Source organism: Fringilla coelebs, assembly GCF_963513975.1.
Source record: "Fringilla coelebs genome assembly, chromosome: 12".
In the NCBI taxonomy this organism is placed as follows: Eukaryota; Metazoa; Chordata; class Aves; order Passeriformes; family Fringillidae; genus Fringilla; species Fringilla coelebs.
Window position 1 is genome coordinate 8,462,336 of NC_140038.1, and position 27,613 is coordinate 8,489,948.

Sequence of the window (27,613 nt, forward strand, 5' to 3'; positions counted from 1 at the left end):
ACATGTTTATTTGTTTATTTGGTTCCCATAAATTAGAAAAATCTGGTTTCCAAAAATTCTAAATTAGTGATTTAAAAAACAAAATATTACACCTGACCACCTTTCAAACCATCTCAGAGAGGCAGCTTCACTCCTCTCTCACCCCTTCAGAAGTGTGCTTTTTTAAGAATACATGATTTATAAAACAAACAAAAAAGTGTGTTTTTAACTACAATACACTTGCTTAAATATACAAGTGGACATGTTAACGTCATGTTGAAGTTCAAGGTACTTCTGGATAAAAGGCAGATAGTTAGTTATTTTAACTCTGCATTCTCATATAGAATAACGATTATTATAGACTTTAGTGTCCTCTCATCATTCATCTATCATATGGAGAGGTCAATAAATAAAAGCTTATCTGGTCCAGTTTACCTACAAGAGAAAAAAAATAATAAAGAAAAAGAAGTTACCTATAAAATTACATGTTTAACCCTGATAACATCTGAGTTGCCATACCCAGTTTGTAGTTGCAAGAAAAGCAAACAATATTCATCTTGCTTTTTAATAAATGCCCCATTTTCTTCATGACAATTTTTGTATGCTGCCTATCAAGTCTTATATTCTTGGGGCAAGAAAGCTGGCCAGGAGATGCAGTGATAGCAGTAACAAGTATAAATCTGGGTTCAAAAAAAGAACATACCAGATCCAGAAGCAAAGAAATCTGGACACACTGAGGAGGCAGTGCCCAGCTGTTATTTGGGCTCTTGTGTCATGGAGACTATACCCAGCCTAAGATACAGTTTCATACTAAGGAAGTAACACAGAACTCCATTGTGCTCGTGTACAGACTTCAGGAAAAAGCCTTACACAAAATGAATTACCTTTGTTTAGAGTAGAAGATAAAATAGCTTACTAACTGATGTAATGAGTAATGGATGTCACTATGACACAGGACTTGCCATGAGTTGTGTGTTCAGCTACAAGGTGCAATATTTCTTATGACTAACTCAAAGCACAGCCGCATCCAACTGTGATTTGGAATTCCCTCTTGAGCAGCACGCGCCATGACTTTGAAGGAAGTCTGATTGGTACAAAGTCATCCATCCTCTCTTGGAACATGAACAAAATCCATGGGGTAATCAGGCACAGGCGGCATGTAACAGGTTTGTCTTCCTTTTTACTCCTTGTTTTTGCTTCTGAGGACATGCACTTGGCTCCAGATGGAATCCATGCTCTGTTACAAGAGAACGCAGCTGTTCTTCTCTTTCTCCTTCTCCTTCTCTCGAGGTTCTTTGCGTTTGCGTTCGTTACTCCCGGATTGTCTTGTGCTGGCTGGAGAGGCAGCACCTTGTACCTGCTGTGTAGGGAAAATAACATGGGGAATAAACCCAGCACCATTGCACATAAACAGCCTGAACTCTTCCTGTGTGGTCAAGTTCACAAACAAAAAGTTTAAGTATTATGCAAACCAGTAGAGTTCAGGTAGGGTTTTTGGTATACCTACTCCAGGACCTCCACAAAAGTTGTGTATTTCTTGAAAATTAAGTCAGCTGAAAATATATTTGAAGTTTCATGTGTCCTTTCTGTTGTGTCCACATATACAGATCAGTAGTTTCAATAAAATACGATTTCAAGCATTTTCTGGCACTTCTGTATTATTGCACTGGAATTTTTTCTTGGTTTCTCTTATAATCCACATTTCACTATTTGCAGAGTCAAAGTGCTGGTGTGGATAGTGAGATAATAGTAAGGCAGCAGCTTTTTGACTACAAACTCTTTAATAACTTGGCAAGGGGGTTGGTATACAAAGGCAACAAAAGTTTTGTTAATTCATCATCTATTCCCTCTGTTACCCATTCATGGCTGCAAACGAGCAGGCTCTTAATCCTGCTCAGCAGGTTCTTCAGTTCCTTCTACCTTTGGCAGGTATGAATCTGTGTCTTAACTAGGTACTGCTGGTTCTATTAAAGCAACAAAGAGTTCAAATAACACAACTTTTACCTGTCAAAATTCTTGTTTCATGCTTAACAAACTTATCAGTTAATGGTTCTGAATTACTTCAGGCCAAAGATGAAGGCTTTATATACACTATTTCTTACATATTTGTAAATAAAAGCAGTTCTGAAAGCCTTCAGTGGTTAAAAACTCTAAATCCAAAACACCAGCTTAAATAAATACTGTCTCTGGCACAGAAGATTCAGTTAAATTGCTTTTTTTGATAGACTTGTTTATGAATCACATTTTCAGACCATTTTAAAATAAACTGCTTATGGTTATGGGATGGAAAGGTGTACTGGGAGAAACTGTGAATTGCCTGATTTGGAACAACAGAATAGATTCACATGAGATCACAGTCTGAATCACCTAAAAATGTACAGCAACAAACTTCTGCAAGACAAAATAAAGACAAAGCTTCAAGTATTATCAAAAACTTTAGCTCAATGCTCTTCTGCAAGTAATGTAAAAAACTAGCTAATACCTGACATACTAACTCATACCATCATTCCAAAATAAGTATAAATGAAACCCTAATTTAGAAGACTAAGCCTGCTTTAAAGTATTTAAATGTCTGCAGTTGCCATATATACATGCATACTCCAACAACAGCAGTGAATTCCTAAAGATTCCTATATTCACCTCAGGCTGAAATACGTACAAGCACAGATGTATCTATGCAATTATTCATACTTTCTAAAATTGATGATCATATTCTGTAGTACTGTTTTCTTACCTGGACCTGAGCAGCTGCTTGTTCTTGCTCCTGATAGTACTGAGAAGCTCTCCTGTCCTCCTCTTCCTGGAGCTTCTTTGCTAGCTCCAGATCACTGATTCCTTCTGGGATCTGTTCCCAGTTAATCTCTTGATTCTGCTGCTCTTGTTGTAGAGACAATGCCATCAGGTAATCCTAAAGAGTAAACTTGTGAATTAATGCTCTTTCACAGAGAACAGAGTCATGTCATACCAAGTGAATTTTTCAGCATGTGCAGCTACACAGTACCATCACTTTCCTCCCAGTCTTATCTTCAAATGGAGATCAGAAATTTGTTTCAGAACCTGTCCATAACCTCAACTGCAGGAAGGCTGACAACAGCTACTTTACATGTCTGCTTTCACAATGACTAAGCTGCAGCAGAGAAGACACAAAAACTAATTTTAAAATGTTGCTTTCAGGTTTAAATTCTATTACCTAGACAGCAGCAAATTATTTGTCAGATTTTTATTCTGAGAGAATGATTAACTTTCCCCCAGTATTTAAAAAAAATTAATGATGATGACTATAAACTTTACAGATCTTTAAGGATCTTAGTCTTGCTTTGCGCTTGTGCATTAACTGGTACAACTCAGCCCCACCTCAGACTTGACTTCTGCAAACTCTGTGTCTCAGCAAGAATAACAAACACCCACCATGACACACAATCTGCTGTGGGGTCTGTCCTACATTCAGCCAAGTGGGCAGCAGAAGGCAAAGTTCAGCTATGACAATCTTAATGAGCTGAAGGGAGTTTGTTGTGTAGGAAGAAATTCCACAGTCTGCTTCTGTTTCCATATACCAAACAGAGGTGACATTTCACCTGAGTGAGGACTTGCCAGAAGTGGATTCTGAGAGATTAAAACCCCATTTGCCAAACTACTCAGTTAGTCTTACTTTTCCTCCCTCAAAACCATATTAATACATTCAAGTGGCACTTTTGGGAACCCCAATCTAATTACCTAAAGGAGTTTTGTAGTCCCAGATATGCATGAGTATACACACATACACATCTGTGGAATTACACATAAATACGACTAAAAATCAGTACTAACTTACAATGGAAAGGCAGAAATCCAGTACCTGATCTATTTGATCCTGCTGCCCTCTGTAGACAGTTTCAGGGTCTGATGGAGGTCTCAGGTGGAATTCAGAGTCACAGAAATTCCCATCACCATCCACATTGTGTAAACTTTCCCACACAACCTTCTCTTCTGTAAGAAAGCCCTGGTCTGTCACCAGCAGGTAAAGCTGACCCTATACAGAAGAACAAGGAAAACTTGTAAAACTCAAAAAAAAATTAGTTTTTACAATCTAAGTAGCAGAAATTATACAAATGTTGCATTCCAATAAAGCGTTCATTTTAGAGTTTTTAGCACACTTAGTAATTAAATAAATCAGCATCCAGCATTAAACCACCAGATACTAGTATTCACTGCTAAACTAACAACCACACCATTTCTGTATTCCATCTTGCAACTCTTCATTCTTAATGGCAGTTCATATTGACTTGAAATTAATATAAAACATTAATATATCTACATGAATGAATATATTAATATAAATCAAGCTATATACCTTGACAGCTCTTTAGAAACATACCTAAGAAGTAGACTTAAAACCTGGCAACAAAAACTTCAAATCCTAGGAATAATCACAATTAATTCCAAAGGCAAGGTATGGAGACAAAGGTGACCTTTCCAAACAATCCAAGAGGCATTACCTCAAAATGGCCACATCTCAGACTTCATGTTTCATAATAAGTTTTGATAGAATTTGAGGTCTGTGTCAATTGAAAGCTCTAAATTTAAGATTCTTGCTATCACTTGTTACCAGTAATTACTTTTGTTGGCATTTTAGTAATTTTACAGTTCCATAAGGCCAAATTTCTTGATTTCAAAGTCTGAAATTATAAAATGGGCTGGTCTGGAGTGAAGGAGACAATGCTAACAAGTGCAGATACCAAGGCACTGGAAAGATGAAATGCAAGCTCAGGATGAGGGAGTGGGAGAGGAGCTGAAATCAAAGGGAAATAACTGAAGTAGGCACCAAGTAAAAGGAGATGGTGCTGCATGTCTGAGGGACAGCAAAGCAACACAAAATACCTGTTTGAATTTCCATTTAAATCAATTCATTTATTTCATCCTACGTTTTTTTATCATGTTTTTAGGATTATACTCCAAATCAAGAATGTTGTTACTGACCATAGAGCATTTTAAGACTGAAGCCCCCATCAGTATGATTGAATGTACCAGATCAAGTGACTCAGTACAAAACTTGTAGCAGTGGTTTAGCTGTAAAAATCAAGGCAGTTTATTGTGACATCCACAAAAATTTGGTGCTTGTATTCCAGCAGCACACAAAGGGTTCTCAAAGATTGCTGTGCTGAAGTTGTACCAAAGCAAGTGGCAGATCCTGTTCTAATGATTGCTAAGGCTAAACAGGCAAGAAATGGAAACTCTGTCCATACTCAACACATACAGAATGAGCTCCCTGACTTCTCTGAAGTCATTAAATAACACTTTAAAGGGAAATGCTTAAGTTCCACTCACGTCTTGTCAATCCCACTCTGTTTACAGCTGCCCCTGCTGGGGCTGGGAGGCCACTTGATGTAACAAAAATATTATTTGAAGACTCACATACAGTAATTATTCCAATATTACCTAACACCATAACATGCAGTTATACAGAAGGCCAAACAGAGCGGATGAAAAACCCAAACCAAAACTAAACAGGTAACACTATGTTCAAGCTTTGGAATGGGAGTTAACCAGCACAGCAGGGCTTCACAGACATAAATACAAGTGTCAGCAACAAGTGTGATCCCATAACCTGATCTAAGAAATCATCTGTCCCTTGGAAACCTGCCTAAGAACTAACTGAAACTCCTGACACTTAAAATTACCTGAAGAAAATAAAAGGAAGTAATTTCGCAATGTTTCCAGTTTGCACAAAATACCTATTTCACAACGTTTTGTATACAAGAAGTTTTCAAAAAGATATTAAAAAAATCCCAGAATTTTAAAGATAAAATGTATTCGAACTTTTAAGTTTTATTTTGAACAGTACATTGACTCAAACAAAACCTAAAAAAGGGGGTGGTTTGTGTGTCTCCCAGGTTTTCCTCTATTATGCTATACATTTTAATTACAGCCCATAAACTCTGCAGCTTAGTAATACTGAAATTGTGAAAAAACTAGTTTAATTTTTCCACACACAAATATTAAGGTATATCATTGCCTTCATGCAATTAGAATCTAGCATCCAAGGATGGATTAAAGCTAACTCTTTTTTGAAATAGAGAGCTGTTTCAAATCTTAAATTCATATTCTTTGTAAGAATTTCTCAGTTGAACACTGATTGTAAAAATGGCACATTAGAGTAAATAATACAAAATAAATGTATTATTTTGTATTCATTAGCTCCCTAATGAAAGGCAATAAACTGCATTATATATCACCACAGTATCTGAACGCCACCACTGCAATTCCAATACCAACTGCATACCTTCAAACATTCTGTTTCACTTGAACAAAGCTTAGCAAACCAACAAACACAGGCTCCCTAGGACCTGATAAGGTACCTGATAAGGGACAGAGTTCCTGGCCACATTATTGGAATGAAAGGAAAATGGGAAATCAAAGATCAGAAATCCAAAGTCATCCTTCCCTTGTTTTTAACCAACTTCTCTGATCTTTATATCATATTAGTATAATTAAATTGGATTCCACAAAAAACCCCAACCAGGACCCTCACAATATTGCTAATGTTGATGGAACCTTTGGCAATAATTTCGTATAAAGTCAGAGGAGGTGGCTCTTTTGCTGCGAGCTGTAACGTAGCCTCTCGTCATGGGTTTGCTCCTTCCACTTGCAACAATGAAGGCCCTATCTCCAGACTGGCTCTGTAGGCGCAGTTTTAATGCCAGGCACGTTCTCTTCCCAACGCTAGAGGCACAGCCGCGTTCGGTGGCACAGCCGGGCCCCAGCAAGGACTGCCTGCGAGCCGAGAGAAGCTTTCACCTTCCGACCCGACCCCCGCGCTGCCCCGAGCCGGGCCCGCACCCAGCCAGGCCCGGCCTGCGGCCCGGAAACGGCCGCCCTTCCCAGGCACTTCCACATCCCGGGCTGGGGCTGCCTGCGAGGGACAGCGGCACGGCCCGGGGGGACGGGGACACGGGCCCGGGGGGGGACACGGGGACACGGGCCCAGGGGGGGACACGGGGACACGGGCCGGGGGGGGACACGGGCCCGTCTGTGCACAGCTGAGCAGGCCGAGCTCAGGACACCCCGGTAACCAATGCACGCCAAAATGGCTTTCAAATGCCCCTCACTCTCTGAGAAGAGTTGTCACGCTTTACAAAATGTTTCTACCCTCAGAAAAATGGGAACTGGCCATTTCTAGAGCACTACGAGATTATCTTTTAGATTTGTTTTTAAGTGTGGGGGTTTTTTTTAACAAATACCCAGCCTCATGGGTTAACACTGCCCCAAAATACCAGCATGTAATAGAGAGCAAAAATATCTCCTACAAACTGTAGCCAACAGGGACTAAAACAGTGAAAGTCCCAAGTGCATAACTACTGTAGACACAGTTTACTTTAACAAAGTTATGACCAATTATTCATCCTAAGAATCAATACTTAGATATTGTAGACCAATGCCCAGATTTTATAGTTTCACATAGAAAAACCTTGAAATAAAGCTGAGGATAAAGCAAGATTATTCTCCTGAACAGGGATCTGTGTCGTCTGGTTTGCACAAAAAAAACCCTCTCTGAAATGCACAAATATAGGCTACAGGGGATGTTACTAGATCTCCTTTCCTTGGATAATTTCATAATCAGATTAAATAATTAATGTTTTTAAACTACTCGTTCTAATGCCAATTACCAAGTTTCCAGCAATTCAGAAAACAGAAAAAGAAAACCAAACACCTGTCCAATAGCTTCGTACAGTAAAGATGAACATTTTAAGCCTTAAGTTTTGAATAGTATGTAAATATTCTCTTGGACTTCTGGATCAGATCCCTTTGTTTTTGTTTTAAGTGGATGAATGAATGTTGTTTTAATTTTCTCTAACAGTTGAAACATTCAGATATACTAACATTAAAAAGATTTTTTTAAAGAAAGTATGTACTACTGAATTCAGAGTAACCCTCAGCATAACTGTACACTTACTAAGGAATTGAAAAATCAACATGTTTTTAAGCAGTTATATTCATTGCCTCTACTGTGCCAATCTTAAATGCCCAAGGAAAATGTGCAACTACTGTTACAAAGTACACTTTGTATAGGAATAAAAGTATCTGTTGAGTTCTGAAGCAGAAACACAACATTTATAAAGTAGAAAACACACGTACTTAAAAATCCAAACAGGTAAGTGTCTTGATACCTTTCAGTAAAGAACACAGGTTCTATTACAAACAAGTCTGTGGGAAAAACGTTCCAACTGAACTAAGATCTTCTTACCAAACTGATCCCCTCTTTACAGTCCTGTTTTTCCTTGATCTAGGGAATTATCATTTGATGTATTTATTATCTGCATAATGAAAAGCAAAGGCAAAAAAATAAAATCACATTTTTAACTGCTGAAAATTATTACTGTATAATCACATGAGCCAAGATTAGTATGCAATGAAAGTGACAGGAAGTAGAAAAAATTATTACTTGGGCAACTGGACAAGGTATGGAAATCCAAGTCCTTTCACTAAAATATCAGCCTTAAAAAACCCACACTGCACTTAAAAATATCCCCAGTGTACAGGTCCTTGTATCAGCTATACATTAAAGCTGCCAAATAAAAGTTTAAGCATTAGCTTAATTAGAATAATAATTGCTAATTACTTTAGCTGTGTTTCTAAAAATACACTGATTTTATTACATGGACACAACTTAATAAACGCGCAATTCTCTTTTGATTAACTTTATAGCTGCTTTATTTATACATTTCCATGTATTGGTTTGGAGGGGAAAGAGAGAAAGACAGTATTAGAGAAAAAGAAAAAAAATAATTGCATCATTCTTGCCCCAGAAGTTCTGTAACTCCATTTTCCCTGGCATATGTTGTGTCTCCAGTTTTCCCAATGGATGGACTTTTCTCCGTAGTGCAGCTACTGCTGACTACTGCTCAAAGTGTGAGGAAACTCCATCAGCAGAGTGAGCATTAAACCCAGGAGATGGAAAGAGAGGAGCAGTTGAAAAACATCTCAACTCTTCAGCAACAATGCATCTGGCACTCACATGAGTATCCTGGAGGGCCAAAAATTTCTGGAGAGCTGATCTTGGCTAAAAGCCCAAGTTAAGTCTATTTCTGACTTGATACAAAAGACCCCCTAGACTTACAGCTACTCAAACAGCTGGGTAGGTAGGAGCCAAAAGGGTTACTGCTGGCCTTTAAACAGCAATTTAAAAATTATTTTATGTCTTTATTAAAAAGTTGCTTGATAGCTCAAATTCTGCCATGTACCACTCAGCAGAAATCCAAATGAAAATGAACACAGTTTACAAGCAATACCTCAGGAACTAAAACATGTAAATAACATGGAAATTAAACACTAACTACAAGGCCATTCCCCATAATGACTGTGAAAAACAAGAATAATGGCCTATTTCAAAATTTAACATTTAAGAATTCTCAAAAAGCACAAGATTAAAGCCACTGTGACTTAGCAGCAACAAACCTTAAATATACAAACAACAAAAATTTTCAAATATTTAAACTTTATATTTCTTAGGACTTGTATTTAGTTCTTACAGGTAAAGCTCAAGATACAGATTTTTACTCATTGCCTTAACCCGTTCTCTATTATTAATATTGGCTGAGGATATTTAACTCATTGAAGTGCTGTATTTTATTTCTATAAGGAAAAAGGATCTCAACTGAGAAGTAAATGTTTACAAGTATGAAGCTGATAAAGCACAGACACACACCAGGTTCTACCCTTTAATGTAATACTGGGCTGCAAAAGACTAAAAAGAGCCTATGTTTTACAAAACTAACCTGTATTTATAATCCACAGGTCAAAGTGATACTTACTGACTGTATTTAATATAAATAATATTTTAAAGGATTTAATAATAGCACAAAAATGTGTTACTTCCAGGAGGATTTATGTGTTTTTATCTAGAATGGCCTTTAAACAAAATAAAAGAGCACCTGCACCTCTAGATACCATTTGTACCCACAAAGTACAACTGTACTTTTACTATTTTCTTTTTTAAAACCAAACTATGTTGAGGTTGGTGTTTATTCTTCCCTCCCCACTCCATATAACAAGTGTAAAACAGTGTACAGGCTTGCTTCATGAGCTGCCACTAGCTAATCCAAGAACTAAATTTAGAAAAGCAGAGAGGGGAAAAAACTATACTCAAAATTGTGATTTAAATGAGCTGCATCAGGTAATATTTGACCACACAGAGATTTATTTCATAGTTCTGGGTTATATAAATGGAAGAAGGGAGGAGAAAGAGACCTTTATTTGCCCTTCTGCTTTGAGTGGCATTGTATACACAGATTTAAACCAGATCTCAGATGTACTCTAATCAGAAAACCAATTGTGTTACCTGCTTTTAGAGTTAATCATTATTTATTTGGACTGTTCAGACCTTTAGCTCAGCTCATGGGTAGTTACTCAAAATGCCAAAGATTAGCAATGACAGCCAAGATTAACAGAGGGAGGAAAAAAGGCCTAGTAGTAACAAATGAAAGTGTCATTTACATGAGGTATGTGACATTATCATATAATGGCAAAACCAGGGGTTTCGTAACTTTTTTGCATGTTACACACCTCTTCTTTTTTTGCCTTTATTAGCATTATTCATAAGGACAAGTGTACATGAAATTAAAGTCTTATTTAATAAAAGATAACCAAAACATAATTTTAAGCTTCTTATACAAGAGTAAAAACTCATACACTACCATCCTAGCAAAAGTAAAGTTGTTTTAGCATGAAGATGCTCCATAAATGAATGTAAACGTGCCAAACTAGATTCTCCATTCCATGGAGGAAGGAGTCCCAGAAGCACTAACCATGCTGACCCTTGCTTTTTGCACCCTGGAATACTCCTTTTACAACTGCTGCCATTTTGCTTCCCCAGATACAGATAAAAAATAATTAAAAGCAATTCTCTTCCCTAACAAAGGGAACCAATACTGTAGCCCATTTTGACTTCTTGAAACATTTGGGATTTAGCATATGGACCTATTCATCTACTGGCCAAATGTAATGCAAACTTTTAGATCCTCAGAAACAAGAAATTAAAGTAATCTTATCATGCCAACCACAAACTGCAAGTAAATTTAAGCCATGTAAGAAGTGTACATAACTATACTGAACCACAAAGAGTTAACACAGGGAGTAAACTGAACATAAAGGGAAAGGCTACAAGAAGATTTAAAGTAGCAATGAATCCCAGTGACTAAACCACTGTAATCTATAATTCCTAAGTAACATTTACTACAGACCTTACATTCACTGTAAGCCATATTTATATATAACAACCTGGAATTTAATTCTATTTTCAAGACAGTAAAAAAGCATGACTTCCTTTGAAACACAAAACACAATAATAAAGACAAAAATGCTGGATGTACCTTGTATTTGGTCATGGTGCTAAAATGGTTGTTCCTGAAGAACACACAAAGCTCTCCCTCCTGGACAGCTGAAGTCAACTCACACAGTCCATGGTATGTCAATTGTGTAGCTGTGTTATTTAGGAACTGCTCTGCTACAAACCCTGCAAAAGCAAAACATACTGCTATGTGTGTCTATTACACACTTGCCAATATAAGATCTGGAAACAATAGCAGTACTTTTCCTATCTTCCCCATATTGCCACAAGCCTTAGAGAACACATAAAAAGAGGGGACAACAAGTTTCAAAGTTCTAAAACCACAGCATTGAAAACAAACCTACCCATGTTCAGAAATGCTATATCCACTTCTAATATTACTCATATTCCCCCTTGTTGTAATGGAGTATAAAATTGATATTCTAATTACAGGAGATAATACATAGCTAAGTTGAAATCTGAATGCTGCCACAATAGGGGAAGCTCTTGCCAGCTTTTGAAGAAGTATATTGAACAGATCAAGAGCCTGCATCAGAGAAGCTGAGAAGACAAGCACAGCGCTGTGTGCCTGCCCAGGGAAAGCAGCTCAGCACACGGAATGCAGCTCTTCCCACTTGTATCTCTACTCAGCATCACCCACAGGGAAAATATCTTAGATTTGGCAGGGGACATACTTTGATAAAATACAGTAAAAGATTACTTACCTTCACTAACCAGTTCACTATTTTCTGACTGTTTACAAGAAATTATCTTCTCCACCAGCTGATTGTAACTGCAGTTACCAACTGCTTTTACTATGTCAGCAACCTGCAGCAGGAAGGAACGACATGGAGAATTTACCTTTGAGAAGAACAGAACACAGCTGCAAGCCAGTGGCAATTATTAATAAGACAGTAAGAATTCAATAAAGAGAGGATGTTATCCCCTTAAAAAATCTAGGCCAAAACATTTTAGCCCAGAGTGTTACACATTTTGCTATTTCAGATCCTATTTTAAGTCCTTCAGTTAACCCTTAGCATCAAAAGCTAAGGCAGATGGAGAACACGGCATGAGTTGGATCGGCTGGGCTGGGGTAAGAGAACAGCAACTCTCACCAACAAGGCATGAAAAGAAAAACTCTTAGGCATTATTATTCCAGCCAAACTCACCAGCTTCCCCCTCAGCAAACAATATCACTTTATTGTTTATTAAATAATAGAATTAAAAATAAATTATATGTTTGCTAAAGATGCAGTTCTCTCCAGCCAGTTCCACCATCCTCATTTCTCAATAGCAGTGACTAAGAAATCAGAATTAAAAAGAGGAGGAAAGTAACTTTGTATTCCTTCCAAGTGTTCTCTAATAAGCTTTCAAAAATGATGACTGGGACACCGTATCTGGGGCAACTTGCTACTTCCCTCAGAAAACCCATTCTCCTTTACAGTCATAGAAGGCTTTTAAAGCAGTTTGACTATAGACCCAGGCTCTGCAAAGCTTCTGCACTAAAAAAACACAGTCTGTATTCACTCCTCAATTTTTCTGACTAGATTTAAAAAATTCATTACCATATTCATTACTGACTTGTTAAAATTCAGAAATACCTCCCCTCCCACCAATACTATTCAGGATGACATTTTTTTAAATAACTGAAACACAGTAAATTACCTGAGGGTCCACTAACCATCCATGGTACAAGGGGATATCAAGCAGATCAAACACTATGCATTCAGGTGTGTATTCAAATACTCGGACACCTGTGAACTTCACATTGACATCCAGACCTGTCTGCAACTTATGCAGAATTGCCATTGCATCACTCATATTCTGACAACAGAAAGAAAAGAACAGATCACCCAACATAGCTTTGGACACTTGGTGGTTACTTTTGTAACCCATCATCATTTAGTACTCAGCAACTTAACACTTAAAAAAAAAATTAAAGGGTAAATTACCTAAAGAAGTGTTTCAATGCACATTCATTTCACACATCACGCCAGGAGATACATGAAATAAATAATCTCCCTCCAATCACCTCTTTTACACCCATAAACTACTTTTAGGCAGTTCTGATTGCTTTTAGGTCTATTTCCCAAAGCCACAAGCCAGATGCCTGCAAGAAAACTAAATTATAAGTGAATCTTCAAGGGACTGTTTTTGGAGTTTCTTCTCCCCTTTTAAGCCTTCCCTTACAAGTCAGGATGAAGTACTTGTAACTACATAATGAATGAACAGTAAGATCTACACAGACCCACTTCCCAGCTCTAATTTCAGGATTCAGTACTGAGAATCAGAGTCTGTAATTGTTCACCAATTTTTTTCTTTAATAAAAAAAAAATTCTATCTTATTTTGGGGATACCATCAAATGGCCTGTAGATTCTACTGTTGAAACAAGTCATGAAAGTAGCACTTATTATAGTAGTGATCCCAACAGAATCCTAAGGAGAATTATGAAGTTATGAAGTTCCAATCACAGAAAGGAAAGATGAGCCAAAGAAAATGTGTTTTGTCAAACAGTTATCTTGAACCAACAGATAAAAAAAAAATCCCGACATGCAGGAAAAAGAATTTTCCACTAAGTGAGAAAAGTCCCCAAGAATATGGTCAGAAAGTCTTGTGCAAAAGATTTGGGGAAACTGAGGCACTTTGTTGTTTCTTTGGGGGGTTTTTGGGTTTTGCAACATTCTGTTAAGAGGAATTCAGGCTTAAAACAATGAGAAAATAGCACGACAAAGACCAGAAATGCAGATTGGACAGGACATGGAGACAGCAAAGATTCACAGACTGAAACTACTGATGGTTAAAGACAGCTGCTTCTGTTGTTTTCTGATCAGAATCTGCACTTGAGCATGGCTGCTACAAATGAGAACTGTCATGCTTGTAGCCCTTTAACTGCCCTGTTCTGTCAAGTTTCCATGATCAGGAATGGAACAGCTCCCACTGCCTTACTACTAGCTGCTTCATCTTATTGACAACTTTGCTGTCACAAGGTTTAGAATTTAAGATTTTGAAGTAATTCTCAAGACCAGCTTCACCTTTTAAGTCTTTATCATTTTAAAAGCAAACCAAACCGCCTTAACAAGAGCATGACATTAGGATGGGCCAGATATCAAATATAAAAACCTGTCTGTTTTGAAAGAAATTTTGCCATAATCTTACTCTGCTGAATGAATAAGAAGTCCATAGTAAGTCAGCACTAGCCATCCACAAATTCAGACCATACATCTACAGACAATAGCTGCATTTATTTTGTTAATGTTTACTTTGCAAACAAAGCAGGATTACATCAAACAGACCAGAAAACCACAGAAGTTTCTCACTACAATTTCAACATTATCACTTCTACTTTAACTATTTCCGTACCTTCAAAGCAACTTAGAAGATTTCTAGAACAGAAGGCTTCTTTGAAATTACATGGCCAAAGACTTCAGGTATGTGACATTTATGTCGTAAACCCATATATCTGAGCTTAAGAAAGCTATAGAGGCTGTACTTTCACCAGGCATAATAGTTTTCATCACCCTCCTACAAGTTGATTATAGCTATAACCTTCTACAACACAGAATTGTGTGGAAAAAAATAGCCAATTTCATTATTACAAAAGTAATTCCTATAATCTGATACAAATAAATCTCAAGTTACTCGATTTGGCTTTCAACACTGAATGAAGACAAGAAAAAATGACCTAAGAATAAACAGAACTACCCTGAAACCTTAAACCTATTAAAAAATTCAAATTCACTTTTCCATGAGTAACCAAAAAAACAGCTATGTCTACAGACAGAGCTCGGAAAATATATACTAAATCAACAATTTTTAAATCTAATAGCATTATCTTCAGTACAGAAAGAATTTTGTGATGACATATAAATAGTGGTCAGTGCAAATAATAGTCCCTTTCATAACATGGGATCAACCTCTTTTTGTCCATCATGATTAAGAACACAGATCTCTCTTACTCAGTTTACATCCTCAGAGAAACTCTGGCAGGCACCACTGAACAGAGCTACTGAAGGACACGCAACACCAGACTTCAAAGAGCAACCATCCTGTTACATACTTTTATTAGTACCTCTGTGTTACACTTCCTCAATAAAACCTGTTTTACTTCATTACTGTTATTTCATAACAGGGGGGAAAAAAGTGTCTTCTGTTAATAAATACTGAGTTTTTCTTCACTAATAGCACATATATAAAATTATTACTCTACATCAAGCCCAGACAAAAACAAACTACAAACAATGGTCTGTATGCTTCTGGTTTTTAACAAGGTGACAAACTCTAGGTGAGAAGCGTAGTTTTAGTTTCCTCAGACATAAGCAACTGTGTTTTAGGAGCAGCTCCTTACCTGCTCATAATTAAGTCGCTGAATTTCAGATATCTCTTTAGGTTTTGCGTCAAGAATGTAGTCTCCTAAAAAAAAGCAAAAATGAAAATACGTTTATTCCACAATCAAAGCTTCAACATTTCTATGAATGTTTCTGACTGAAGCTGACTGATAATGAATACCAGAACTGAAGTTTTCTACCAAATTAATGAGATCACATTGTTTTATAACCTGAATTATAATTATGTAGTAAAATATGAATATAAAAACTTAGTAAGATTATATTAAGAAATAAAATTCAAATGGCCAACTGTTACTAAAGCAACATTTCATAATCTCTTGGGGTATCATACCAATCTCTTCAGTATTCAAAAACTAACCTCTCTCTGTGCCTCAGCTTAAAAATATAAAAAGGTCAAACTGTTCACAAGAACGTATGTAATTCTGTACACAATTTAAAAAGACAACCACTTATCCTGACTGATACCGTGAAAGTTTTGCCATGTTTTATACACCAGTAAATCTATAAAACTTGTTGTGCTGGTTTTGACTGGAATATAGCTCACTCCCTTCACAGTGGCCGGTGTGGGGCTGTGCTTTGGATTTGTGCTGAACACAGGGCTGATAACACACAAGTTTTTGTTATTGCTCAGCAGGGCTCAGTCAGAGCCAAGGCCCTTCCTGCTTTTCACAGGGCCAGGCTGGTGAGGGCTGAGGGGGCACAGGAGGCTGTGAGGAGACACAGCCAGGACAGGTGACCCCAACTGAGGACAGGGATGTCCCACACCAGGTGACATCATCCCCCAGTATGGGGGGAAGGAGGAGGAACACTTGGAGTGATGGATGGTGTTTTTCTTCCCAAGTCACCTGGGGATGGCCGAACATTTGCCTGCCCTTGGGAAGCAGTGAATTAACTCCCTGTTTTGCTCTGTTTTTCCTACATTGAGTCTTTAACTCATCCCACAGGTTTTCTGGTTTTTACCCTCCCCATTCTCTACCTGATCTCATTGGTAGGGGAGTGAACAAGGGGCTCCCTGAGCTTAAGCCACACCAATTTATATTCCACCTTTGTCTACAATGCAAAGGTAATAAATTAGTTAATAGTTAATCAACACACTGAGGTTCAAGATTTATAACATCTTTAGAGACTAATATCCACTTTCCAGATTTTATTTCAATATTTTTGTACTTATTCCCTTGCTTCATTAGTAAACTCAGAAAAATATCATTATAAGTTTCCTAATTTATACTCTTTTAACTTGCAAGTGGTTGAAGGCTGTTTTGTTGGTTTTGGCTTTTTTTTTTGGCTCTAGAAGAACTGTAGAAGAACTGCTAATCCTGTTGAGTGAATAGGAACCTAAATAATTTGAACACAGCTTTATTATTCAATTTAGTAAGATAATTCCAGAAGCTAAAATATGCCTTCAAGAAAGAACACACATTTAGACAACTGGAATTATGTAGTGACTTCAGACAGTATTGTGTCATCAATGCAATTATAAGAAATGCTTAGACACAGAGAGCAAGATTTCTTAGTTTTTGAAGAAAATTAAGTAGATAACTTTTTTCTTCACCCAGAAGACAGAAATTTGCTTCTGAAAAGAACAAGCTACGTTCTTTACAAGCAAAAATAAAGAAAATATCATAAGGGTTTTTTTCTCCTGCTTAAGAAAAATCAAACCTAGTCTACTAAGTTCAAACATTTTATACTTGTCAGGCTACAAGGGAAGGAAAAGTGGTACATACAGCTTAAGTACTATCACAACTGCACTTTTAACACCTGGATCATCAGGGTTATTAAAGTTCCAGCCCTGTCAGTTACAAAGAGCTGCAGTTTTGCTGAACACTGAATGTGATACCAGAGTAGTGCCTGCAATCACTGAGTAGACTCCAATCACTGTGAGGACTACATTAATTTTTCTTGTTATTTTAATTGGGTCATACTTCCAAGGATTGGAGTTACTATAGACAATTGAAGACAGAGTTGACTTACTACAGTCTGTCAACTATAATAAAACAACATTGTAAGAGACATGAATAATTTTAAATCTGTCAATGTGTTGGTGCACTGAGCCATACCACTGGCATGAACTAGACCAATCACTTTGGAAAGTATTACAGAAAGCTCCTAAAAACAGTTAAGGAAAAGCATGAGTAACTGAATACTGTAAGTAGTTTTCTGGAATCAAATAAAAAGCTGAATAAAATAGTAAATACATAAAACAGCTCTATGTTGCTATTCACTACAAAGTACAACATAAAAGTGAAAGGGATTTATTGCAGTTACTAACCTAAGTATTCCATCAGCTGTTCAGCCGTTATGATTTCCATCATCGGTGGCAGTTTAATCTGTCAAAGTGAAAGTATATTCTCTTTAAAACACCAAAACACCACAATTTAAAAGGCATGGTATTTCTAGACAGAAGACTTCTGATTACATTTCCCTCACCAGTTTATAAGGCCATTAGCATACTGGACCTCTACTAAACAGCAGCCACAAGAAGAGATTAAAAAGGCACTTTGGTTTTTAAAGAAACCACATGCACGCAGCACTTTCTCCCAGGTGCACATCTGCATAGTGCTCCCTTCTCCCACCAAAACATTTCTCCAGCACCCCCTCCACTTCACAGGAGCTCACACCACTCACTGCAGTGGCTCAACTACAAGCACTCAGAATTAACAGACTGGGAACTGTAAAGAAAACTTCCCCTCAAATCTTTGACTCCCTACCTTCATTAAAATTCTTAACTGAGTATTGAGTATTAAGAGTATTAGTTTTGAGTATTAGCTCAAAAAGTTCCTGTGTACAAACTCTCTAAAGGATCTAGTGTCAGTAGCTGCTGGGACAGGGAAGCCAAAGACTTGCACAGGTACAAGGAAATGACCTCCCAGCCTCTCATCCCATGTTCACATTCCAAGGTTTAACCCCAGACAGAGCCAACCAGACACACAGAACTCTGTGGTGAATATTCTATTCCACTCTTCCCTGATCTATTCCCACCATCATCACGTGCTAAACCCAACCACCTAGGCAGAGCTAAAAGCTTCCTGCATTCTCATCTCTTCCAGCATCATGGGTAAACATTTTGGTTGAACACTTCGATTTACTGCAGGAAGAAAAGCAACAGGGAAAGCACAAACACAAACAAGGACATGCTTCTGGCAATCTGAAGAAATACCACAGGAGGATATAGACCTTAAACACAGTGCAATTTTTCTCTGCATAAATGTGAATTTTATTTTTCTAGGGTTTGGGGTTGGTTTGTCTCAGAGGTTGATTTTTAAGCTCTCTTCAGTTTTTAATTTTCTCATCCTATGTCCCTCCAACATCCTGCCATTCAAAGTCTACAACAGGAATTTATTATATCAGGATTTATTTTATCAAATTCCTCAACACTGATCACTGCTGTCCTTGACACATACAGAAAGACACGATGTGAGACTGTTAAATCGCATGGTTGAGATTTAATGGGTTCCACCTACTTTTCTGGTTGTGGAGAAGGAAGAAGTAGTAAACCAGGAGATGGAAGAGCAATCTACATAAAGCCTTTGATGCAGCACCCCAAACTCAAATATACAGCATGGCAACAAACCCCTTTGTTCACACTGTGATGGGGAGGGTTTTCAGTACTAAAACTGAGCTATTTTAATAACTTTGCAGGGAAAATGAGGTGTGATTCGGCTACATCTGTCTTATCAATTTTAATTCTATTTGACAAAAGGTAAATGTGTTAAATATATGTAGTCACAAGAAATTCAAGAAATTTCACTAAATGTCGAAGAAGAAAGAGACCCAAGTTTATATGGCTTTCTTATTTATACTCCAAGAAATATGTCCCTACTTGGGTTAGAGTTGACATATGCCACACATTGATCAGCCCAGAGATGGTGAGCTTATAAAGAAGCTGGTAGTACTGGGATCTGGGAAAGGAATTAAAGAAAAATCAGGCATGCATGGGTACATGTTTTTTTGAAAATATTAAATGAATGACAACTGATTGTAACTTACAGAACTCTTCCTGAAACTAATACTCAATAGGCTAAATGCTTTCATACTCTTTAATCTTTTCACAATATTTACACTGACTATTCAGAGAAATATAGTGTATTGAGCGATGCAAACAATAGGACTACAAGTTCAAAAAGCTGCTTCTTAAAACTCCCAGTTGGGACTGGCAGCATTCAAGTCTTAGCAAACACTAACTGTGCACACCCCTGAGGCAGGGCTCATCACAGCTCCTCAGGCACAGAACAGCATCACCTCCAGCAGCCCTGCCTCAAGTGCTACAGCACTGCACCACATCTGCTACAGCACAGATGTGCCAGTACAGTATGAGGGAAAATCAGCACCACTCCCTCAGCTGTTAACTGGGCTCCTGTGATGATTCTTTCAGGACTGAAGTTAGCTCTTTTTATTATTTATTTACACCATTCGTATCAGTTCAGCCAGCACTGCTTGGGGGGTTCAGCTCTGCACATTTGGAACCTCTAGAAGCATGCTTGCATGACAAACACCAACTCTAAAGCTCAATTACTAGCTTACCTCTATTTAAGCTCTATGTATAGAGCTTAAAATAGCACACCATATTATTCATATCACTGGTTAACAAATGGAACTTTCCCTCACAACTGTAAAGCTAACCATTTATTTTTTTACTGCTGAAAAAGCAAAGTGGTTTTGCTCATATTTACAGGATCTCTCAAAGCTGGATATTTTAGCAACATCTCAAAATTAACTTCTTGATTAAATGCTAAGCAAAGTTAATTGGTTACTTCATAGTGTAATTTTAGGGCTGGCATGTGTAGTGGGACTTTGATCACACCTTTGAAGTGGGCTAATGGGGTTCCAACACATTCTAAGTACTTCTGAACAGGGCTGACTTAGGGATATACAGAGAACATGACATTTCTCAGCTGTTCAGAGCTTCATTGCAAGCACTTAAGCAACAGGAAATGCACAGTGAGGAGGAAATGGGAGAGAAAAATACCTTGGAATTAAGGGAGAGCAAAACATCATGCAGAACCACAGTCATTATCCAGATAAATCAACAGAAGAAAACAACGTAAGCAACAGTAGGAGAGGCAGCTGTTGTCCGTAACAATCTATTATTTTGAGGGACACATTTTCGCAATAGGTTTCAATGTTTAGTTGCTAGATTTTACATCAATTCCACATTTTAGGAAAAATGCATTTCCTCAACTCCCACCCACTTCCTGTACCCCTCTACTGCAGTTTCCTGGTCCTTTGCCCTGATGGCTCTTTCTAACTCTAGCTACACTTAACTTCCTACACTCAGGAGTGGGAAACAGTCCTTCTCACACAACTACAGCATGACATACAGTGGAGGCATATTTTAATTAAAAGACAAGAGTGGTAAACAAATTTTCAGATGGATCAGATTGTCTAATAAAACTTACACAGTTTCTATGAATTAGACTATAAACCCCAAAACTAAATAATACTAATTTTCCACCGTATTCTTCCACACTACAGAAGGGCTTTAAAAAATTAAGTTATATAGTCATGCACAGAGGATAACACTTCTGAAAATACTATGAATATCAAAAGGGTCCAAGAAAATTTCTAATGGCTTATATAATAAGTCTTATATAAGACTTATACTCTCAAAACATGTTTATCTAAAACATGCAACTCCTCTGAACAGTGTTCCAGAGAGGTATGGGTAGCTTCAAGCAGCTTTGACAAAAAACAATTAATATTCTCTGCAAATAAGTGCCCCTGGCCTGGCAGGAACAGCTTCATGAACCTGTGACAGGACAGGGTGTGCTGCCACTCCACATCCTCAGCCAGGTAACCTCCAGCCCCTGGGAGTGGGCTTGTTGCTGTGCTGGGCACGGCTCCAGGCTGGGACCTGCGGGCTCAGCTCATCCCACAGGTGCCGGAGGAAGGGAGGCTGCCAAGCCCCGCTGAGCAATCTGTGCCAGCTCCGGCCATCCGGAGGGGCAGGAGCGACAGGGACAGCACATCACGTGTGAAGGGCCAGTGCCAGCCCCCAGAGCAGGCAGCACCACTGCAGCCTCTGACCAACGGAGCGGGGATCAGCAGGAGCTCACTGTGCTCAGCTCCTCCCAAAAGGGCCATTTTAATGAAAACCTAAAATTATGAATTTCCAAGTAGAATGATTTACTCTACCTCTTCTCTGCATGTCAGTTTGGATACATCTAAGCAAGAAAATGGTTATATAACATTTACTTACATAATTGTTATGATACCTAAATAGGTAATTCATACAGTTCTAAAAGTTTCCAAAATTTTAGTAGAACTAGGTATGTAGGGAACACAGCTCCTTCCATTTGTTGAGAGGCTTATGGCACAAAAAACTTTCAAAGACATTTTCAAATATGCAATATCACTACTGTTCTCCTACATAAAGACAAGATATTCCATATGCACGCACTTCTCAAGACAATATTAATATTATTTATATTCTAATTGTATAATGTTTTCCCTTTGCTTATTTTATGTTTCACAATCTTCCCTGGACATTTCTGTGCAACATGTTAAGGTTCACAGAGTTCTTCAGGTACAAGACATCACATCCTACCTAAGAAGCACAGAGCAGAATCACATGGCATCCTCACTAAGTTTTCAGCATCTGATGATTGCCACATTCCTCCCGCCCCAAATTACATTTAATGAAATGCCAGAAGTTATCAGAAAGTGTTGCATGAACTACATCCAACAAAGATCAAAAAAGGCACTTAGAAAAGCCAACTTTGCATTGCTAAGCTTAGCCACATAGTGAGCCACAGGCCTGAGCTAAAACTGAGCAATCTGCAGATTTAAATAAGCTGAAAAACAGTGTGCTACACTATTCTACATCACAGGACATAACTCATACTTGTACATACATTTAAAAATGCTTGTTTCAGTCTCTACTTCTGCTTCATTTCCATCACACAAGTCTAAGTGGTTACGACATTGTTTTGCACAACAGCTGTTCTGCACAACAGCTACTTTTCCAAGTTGATATCATAATGCTTTTGTTTTTCTTCTTACAACATTTCTCTAACACTCTTGTAGCAGAACTCCTTGGCTCTCCATCCTATAGGCTAAACTGCAAGTTACACTTAGGCAGACTGCAAAAACACTTCAAAAGAAAAGTAATTTCATCATTTTAATATTTAAAATACAGCTTCTGCAATCTGCCACCTCAAAGTTTTATGTATCCTTTGAAAGTAGTGGATAAAAGAGAGGCAGTAGTTTTATCACAAGCTTAATTCCAAAACCTGGTATTTTCAAAAAGGGAATTTGAACAGTCACAGTGGGTGCTACTATTTCAGAATTTCCAAAACCTCAACTGCCAAACCGGTACTGCACTTACGCTGGCTGAGACCAGATCTATCCACAGGATAACCAGAACTCTCAACCCTGTCAGGAAAGAGTTCTAAAAAGGAAAAAGGATGGCTGATACAGGGAATAGAAACCAAGGCATAACTGTTTGTTATTCCCTGTTGTGATTCTGTTTTTCCTCCTCATCTCTTTCTTATGCTCTTTTTTCCCCATTACATGTAGCTTCTTTTCACCTAACATATACTATGGTATTCTCAGTCTACTTTTGCCTATTTTCATCTTTCAGTCTGCCTTCTTGTTCCCAAATTATAATTACTTGACCCAGCCTAGTGTTCATGCTGGTTCAGGAGGAGTGAGAAGTTGGATGTCCATCCTCAGCACTCACATGTAGCAAGCTGCTGTCAGTGATGTACAGATGAGCTGCCACCCCAACCACTGAGAACGTGGTTCTTGACTATGAACTGGGGAAAAGAAAGGCCAATTTGTAGAGGCAGTAATTATGAAAATCAATTACAAGCAACTACAATATATAACCAAATAACAGGAAAACCCTCAAGCCTATAAATAACAACTTGTGATGACAGTTTCACCAGTTTAGCTGCCTGTCTGCAACTCATGTAAATTCTGCTGAGGTTTTACATAGACAGAACTATAGAAAACTTCCTGTAATCTGAGCAATAAGAAACAGAAGGGCATTCCCAAAGGGTATTTTGGTTTTTGCCTATTTATAAAACTGGGTATTACCTTAATTCTCATTAACGTAATATTTGATCCCAGCAGAATGTCAGTTAAAATTCTGGTTGGAGAACAGCAGCAGAGGGAGAAGGACAAATGTTAAGGAACAAAGCCTCCAAAAACTTGAATTCAAACAACAGGACGAGTGCTGTCCCATTTACATCTTTCATTAAATCAAAGATTAAAAAGGAAGATCCTGTAACTTACAATTTCTTTTAAAATGCCCCCCCCCAAAATGATAAGGAATGGCAAGTTTTTCAAGTCACCCCCAGACGCCAAAGAGGGAGCACAGAAAGCAAGTGTTCAATACTGAAGCCTGTGACAACATTCACACCCTCCTGAGGATAGCAGAACCTACATAAGGCAATACCTTAAAGTCACACCCAACTTCCCTCTACTGCTTTTACTGATGCTTAAACACCAACACCACTGTACCCAGAGTTTTCTTCCTGATGTCTGAGCTATTCCGCTCAGAAAAATGTGTAGAAATTGTAGCTCAACCAAGAGCATTACTCTCCTGCAGTTACCTGCATCTAAACAAATTTCTTCTCATAACACAGTTTCATTTTGACCTTTTCCTAGGTCACCTGTCACACTGCAAACAACCTCTTACTCTTCCAATACTAAATTTCTTACCTTTGCTACTACAACATAAAAGCTATTCCTGTAAAGCTTTCCTATTTCAGGACTCTGTTCTATCAGCTCTTCAGTCTTCCGGGGCTGAATTGCCAGCATTTCCTGAGATGTGCCCCTCATCCTTGTTTTGCAATGCACACAACCTTACAGCTTTCCTCCAACAGATACTCCTTTCACAGAGACATGCTAGTAACTACATTAAGGCTTAGATTTTAATTACTTAAAAGATTGGGGAAAAAATTATTTTAAAACTATGAGAAGTCCACATCCACAATGGCTATAGAGAACAAGAACTTCCAGGTCTCAAAGCTGCACTTGATCACTACTGATTTATTAATTAATTTAAATACAATCTACACTGCATAACTGTATGAATGTGTCCTTATTACTCAGGCAGCTACTCCTACAAATCCGTATTTTGTACAATTCTGCATTTCGTACAACTCTATATACGCTATTTTCCAAAAATATCACTTACGTGCTCAGTGCTATAAACAGTAATCTTTACTTACCAGAAACCTGCACACATCAGTAAACTATTATATGCTATATATTGTTCAAGTTGGTAAACATCATCGAGGTATTTTATTTCTGTTTTAGGACAACGAAGTAAGTCTATATACGACAGCAGCATCTAAGTAGTATACTGGCAACATACTGCACGGCAGTATTTGTTTTCCAAGTTCTATATGTGAGACATGTGCTTAACAGCAGAAATAAGCCTGAAATATTTACTGAAAGAATTGGAGAATGCTTTGGGTTGAAAGAGTCCTGAAAGATCATCAGGTTCCAGACCCTCTGCCATGGGTAGGGACTCCTTTCACTAAACCACGTCGCCCAGGGACCCAACAAACCTGGCCTTGGACACTGGTAGGGATCGGGCATCCACAGATTCCCTGGGCAACCTATGCCAGCGCCTCATCACCCTCACGGGGAACAATTTTTTCCTTGTATCTAAACTTGCCCTCTGCTAGTTTAAAGCCATTCCCCCTTGTCCTATCGCCACATGTCCTTGTCAGAAGTTCCTCTCCAGCGTTCTCGACAACGTCCTTGTCGGACACAGCACAAACTTCCCGCGGTGCCCTCACGCCGCGGTGGCTCGGGAGCCCCGAGCGCTGCCGGCGCCACAAGAGCCGCCCGAGCGGCACCGCCCGCCCGGCCCCGCCATGGCGCCCGCCCGCCCGGTACCTTCCAGGCCAGGAGCAGCACGTTCATGATGGCCAGCAACGGGCAGGGGCCGTTCTCGTTCTGGGTGATGACGGGCGTGTTCTCCTCCTTCCAGCGGACCCACTTGATGTGATAGACCGACTGGCCCGGGAAGCGTTCCTTGGAAGCGGAGAGGAGCTGGGAGCCCGCCGCCGGCCTGTCCCCTTCGGGCTCCGGGGCCGGGCCCCCCGAGGAGGCCCCCGCCACCACCGCCTCGTCGGCGTCGCTGTTGAGCTCGGAGCTGCTCGGGCAGCAGGAGTGCAGGTTGGAGAAGGACTCCAGCGAGTCCAGGCTGCGGGACTCCTCCCCCGGCGGGCTGGGAGCGCCGCTGCTCCCGGAGCCGGCTCCCGCGGGACCGCTCTCCGAGGCGGGCGCCGCTCCGGGACTCTCCGGGACCGCCAGCCCCGCGCCTTCCCCCGCCGCAGCACCCTCCGCGGCCCGGGAGGGGGACGCGGTCTGAAGGGCCGCGGCGGGAGCGGGGGCCGGCGGCGGGGAAGGGCTGCGCCGCCCGCCGCCCTCTTCGGCCTCCCTGCAGCCGCCCTCGCCCGCCGCCGCCTCTCCCAGGCGGAGCCGGCTGGCAGCGCCCCCGCCGCCCGTCTGCAGCGAGCCCGGGGGCGGCGGGGGCTGCGCCAGGCTCTCCATGCCCGGCCCGGCCGCTCCGCTCTCTATTGGCACCGCAGCAGCTGCGCCTCCGCCCGCAACGCCCGCGACGCCATCACAGCAGCGGCGCCAGCTCCGCCCCGCCGGGGACGTGCGGGCGGGGGGGGAGCGGCCGCGGGTCACGGCGGGGCCCGGGGCGGAGGGGCCCCGGGGCGGGGCGGGCCGCGGGAAGGGGAGGGAAACAGGTGAGTCCGGCTCTCCCGAGCGTGCTCGGTGCTTTTCCTTGCGGTTTCTTAGACAGTCGTACTATAAGAAAGACGGCTGTGGTGAGTAAAATAGATAACTGGAACAATTTGATTGTTTAGACTAATTGAAAGAGAGGAAATTTATGTTAGGTATTAGGAAAATATTCTTTACTGTGAGGGTGGTGAGGCACTGGCACAGGTTGCATAGAGAGGCTGCAGATGCCCCATCCCTGGAAGCGTTCAAGTCCAGGTTGGATAAGGTCTTGAGCAACCTGGTCTAGTGGGAGGCGTCCCTGTCCATGGCAGGGGGCTGGAACTAAGTGTTCTGTAAGATCCATTCCAACCCCTTAACATTCTATGATTCTGTAAGAATTAATGTGGGTGTATTACTCAGACTTTACCCCAATGAACCTCTCCTCTTCCTACAGAAATCTTCAGCTTTTAATCACAAATTTTAAAGTCCTGGGATAATAAGGGTTTATCCTCTCATTTTATTCCCAACAGCTCTCTAATTTGAAGTCTGTAAACACTTGCATCAGCTTCTGCAGCCTTACCTGAGGTACATTACCTGTAATTTTACATTCTATGTGCATTTCCATAACACCTTCTCTCATCTGTATCAGTGACAGATGGAAGTTGTTTTTTATTCTGACACGACAATAGGAATGGAAAAGCACAAATATAAAGGGCTGACAGTAAACTGAGAAGCTTGGCACAAACTCTAATATAAAAAAATAAATCTTTGAGATGGCACAGTTGATAGAAGAATCAGCATAAGGACAAGCAAGAGGAAACATTTTGCTCAGATGTCTCACATTTGTATTTCTAAGGGAGGATATTCCTGTAGCCTTGAATTGTGAAGAGACAGTCTCAGAATGACAAGTCCCTGTTCAGTGGGGACACTGCAACACTTCAAAACCTAGAGCATCGGGAGAAGTCGGTGACCTAAAATAAAACTCTGAAAGTATGTAAATTAGTTTGTGCAAGGAAAACATGTGTATCTGGTAAGGGGATGAAGGAAACCAGAGCAAAACTCTAAAAGTAAGTTAATTCTCTGCAAGGCAAAGCCCTGTATCCGATGAGGGGACAAAGGACAGCAGCCCGTGCGCTCCGTCCGTACTTCGGTGCGGAAAAGGCTCCGTAGCGCCGGCCCCGGAAGCGGCGGGAGAGGCCCCGCCCCCCGTGCGGGCCCGCCCCGGGGCGTATTCACTGAGCCCCGCCCCTTCCGTCGGGCCCCGCCCCCTTGCGCGCGGGGCGGGCGGGGCGTTCC

General features: G+C 39.9%; 1 protein-coding gene across 1 annotated transcript; it reads right to left on the reverse strand.

The window, feature by feature from the left end:
* Positions 1-26,223, reverse strand: MINDY2 (MINDY lysine 48 deubiquitinase 2). Its single transcript, XM_084214060.1, has 9 exons — positions 25,481-26,223; positions 17,898-17,955; positions 15,628-15,692; positions 12,947-13,105; positions 12,007-12,109; positions 11,325-11,467; positions 3,815-3,988; positions 2,714-2,887; positions 1-1,339 (listed from the first exon to the last, which is right to left on the reverse strand). Exons 1-9 carry the CDS (start codon positions 26,138-26,140, stop codon positions 1,220-1,222), a joined length of 1,656 nt encoding a protein of 551 aa, XP_084070186.1. The 5' UTR covers positions 26,141-26,223; the 3' UTR covers positions 1-1,219.
* Between the last annotated feature and the right edge of the window lie 1,390 nt (positions 26,224-27,613).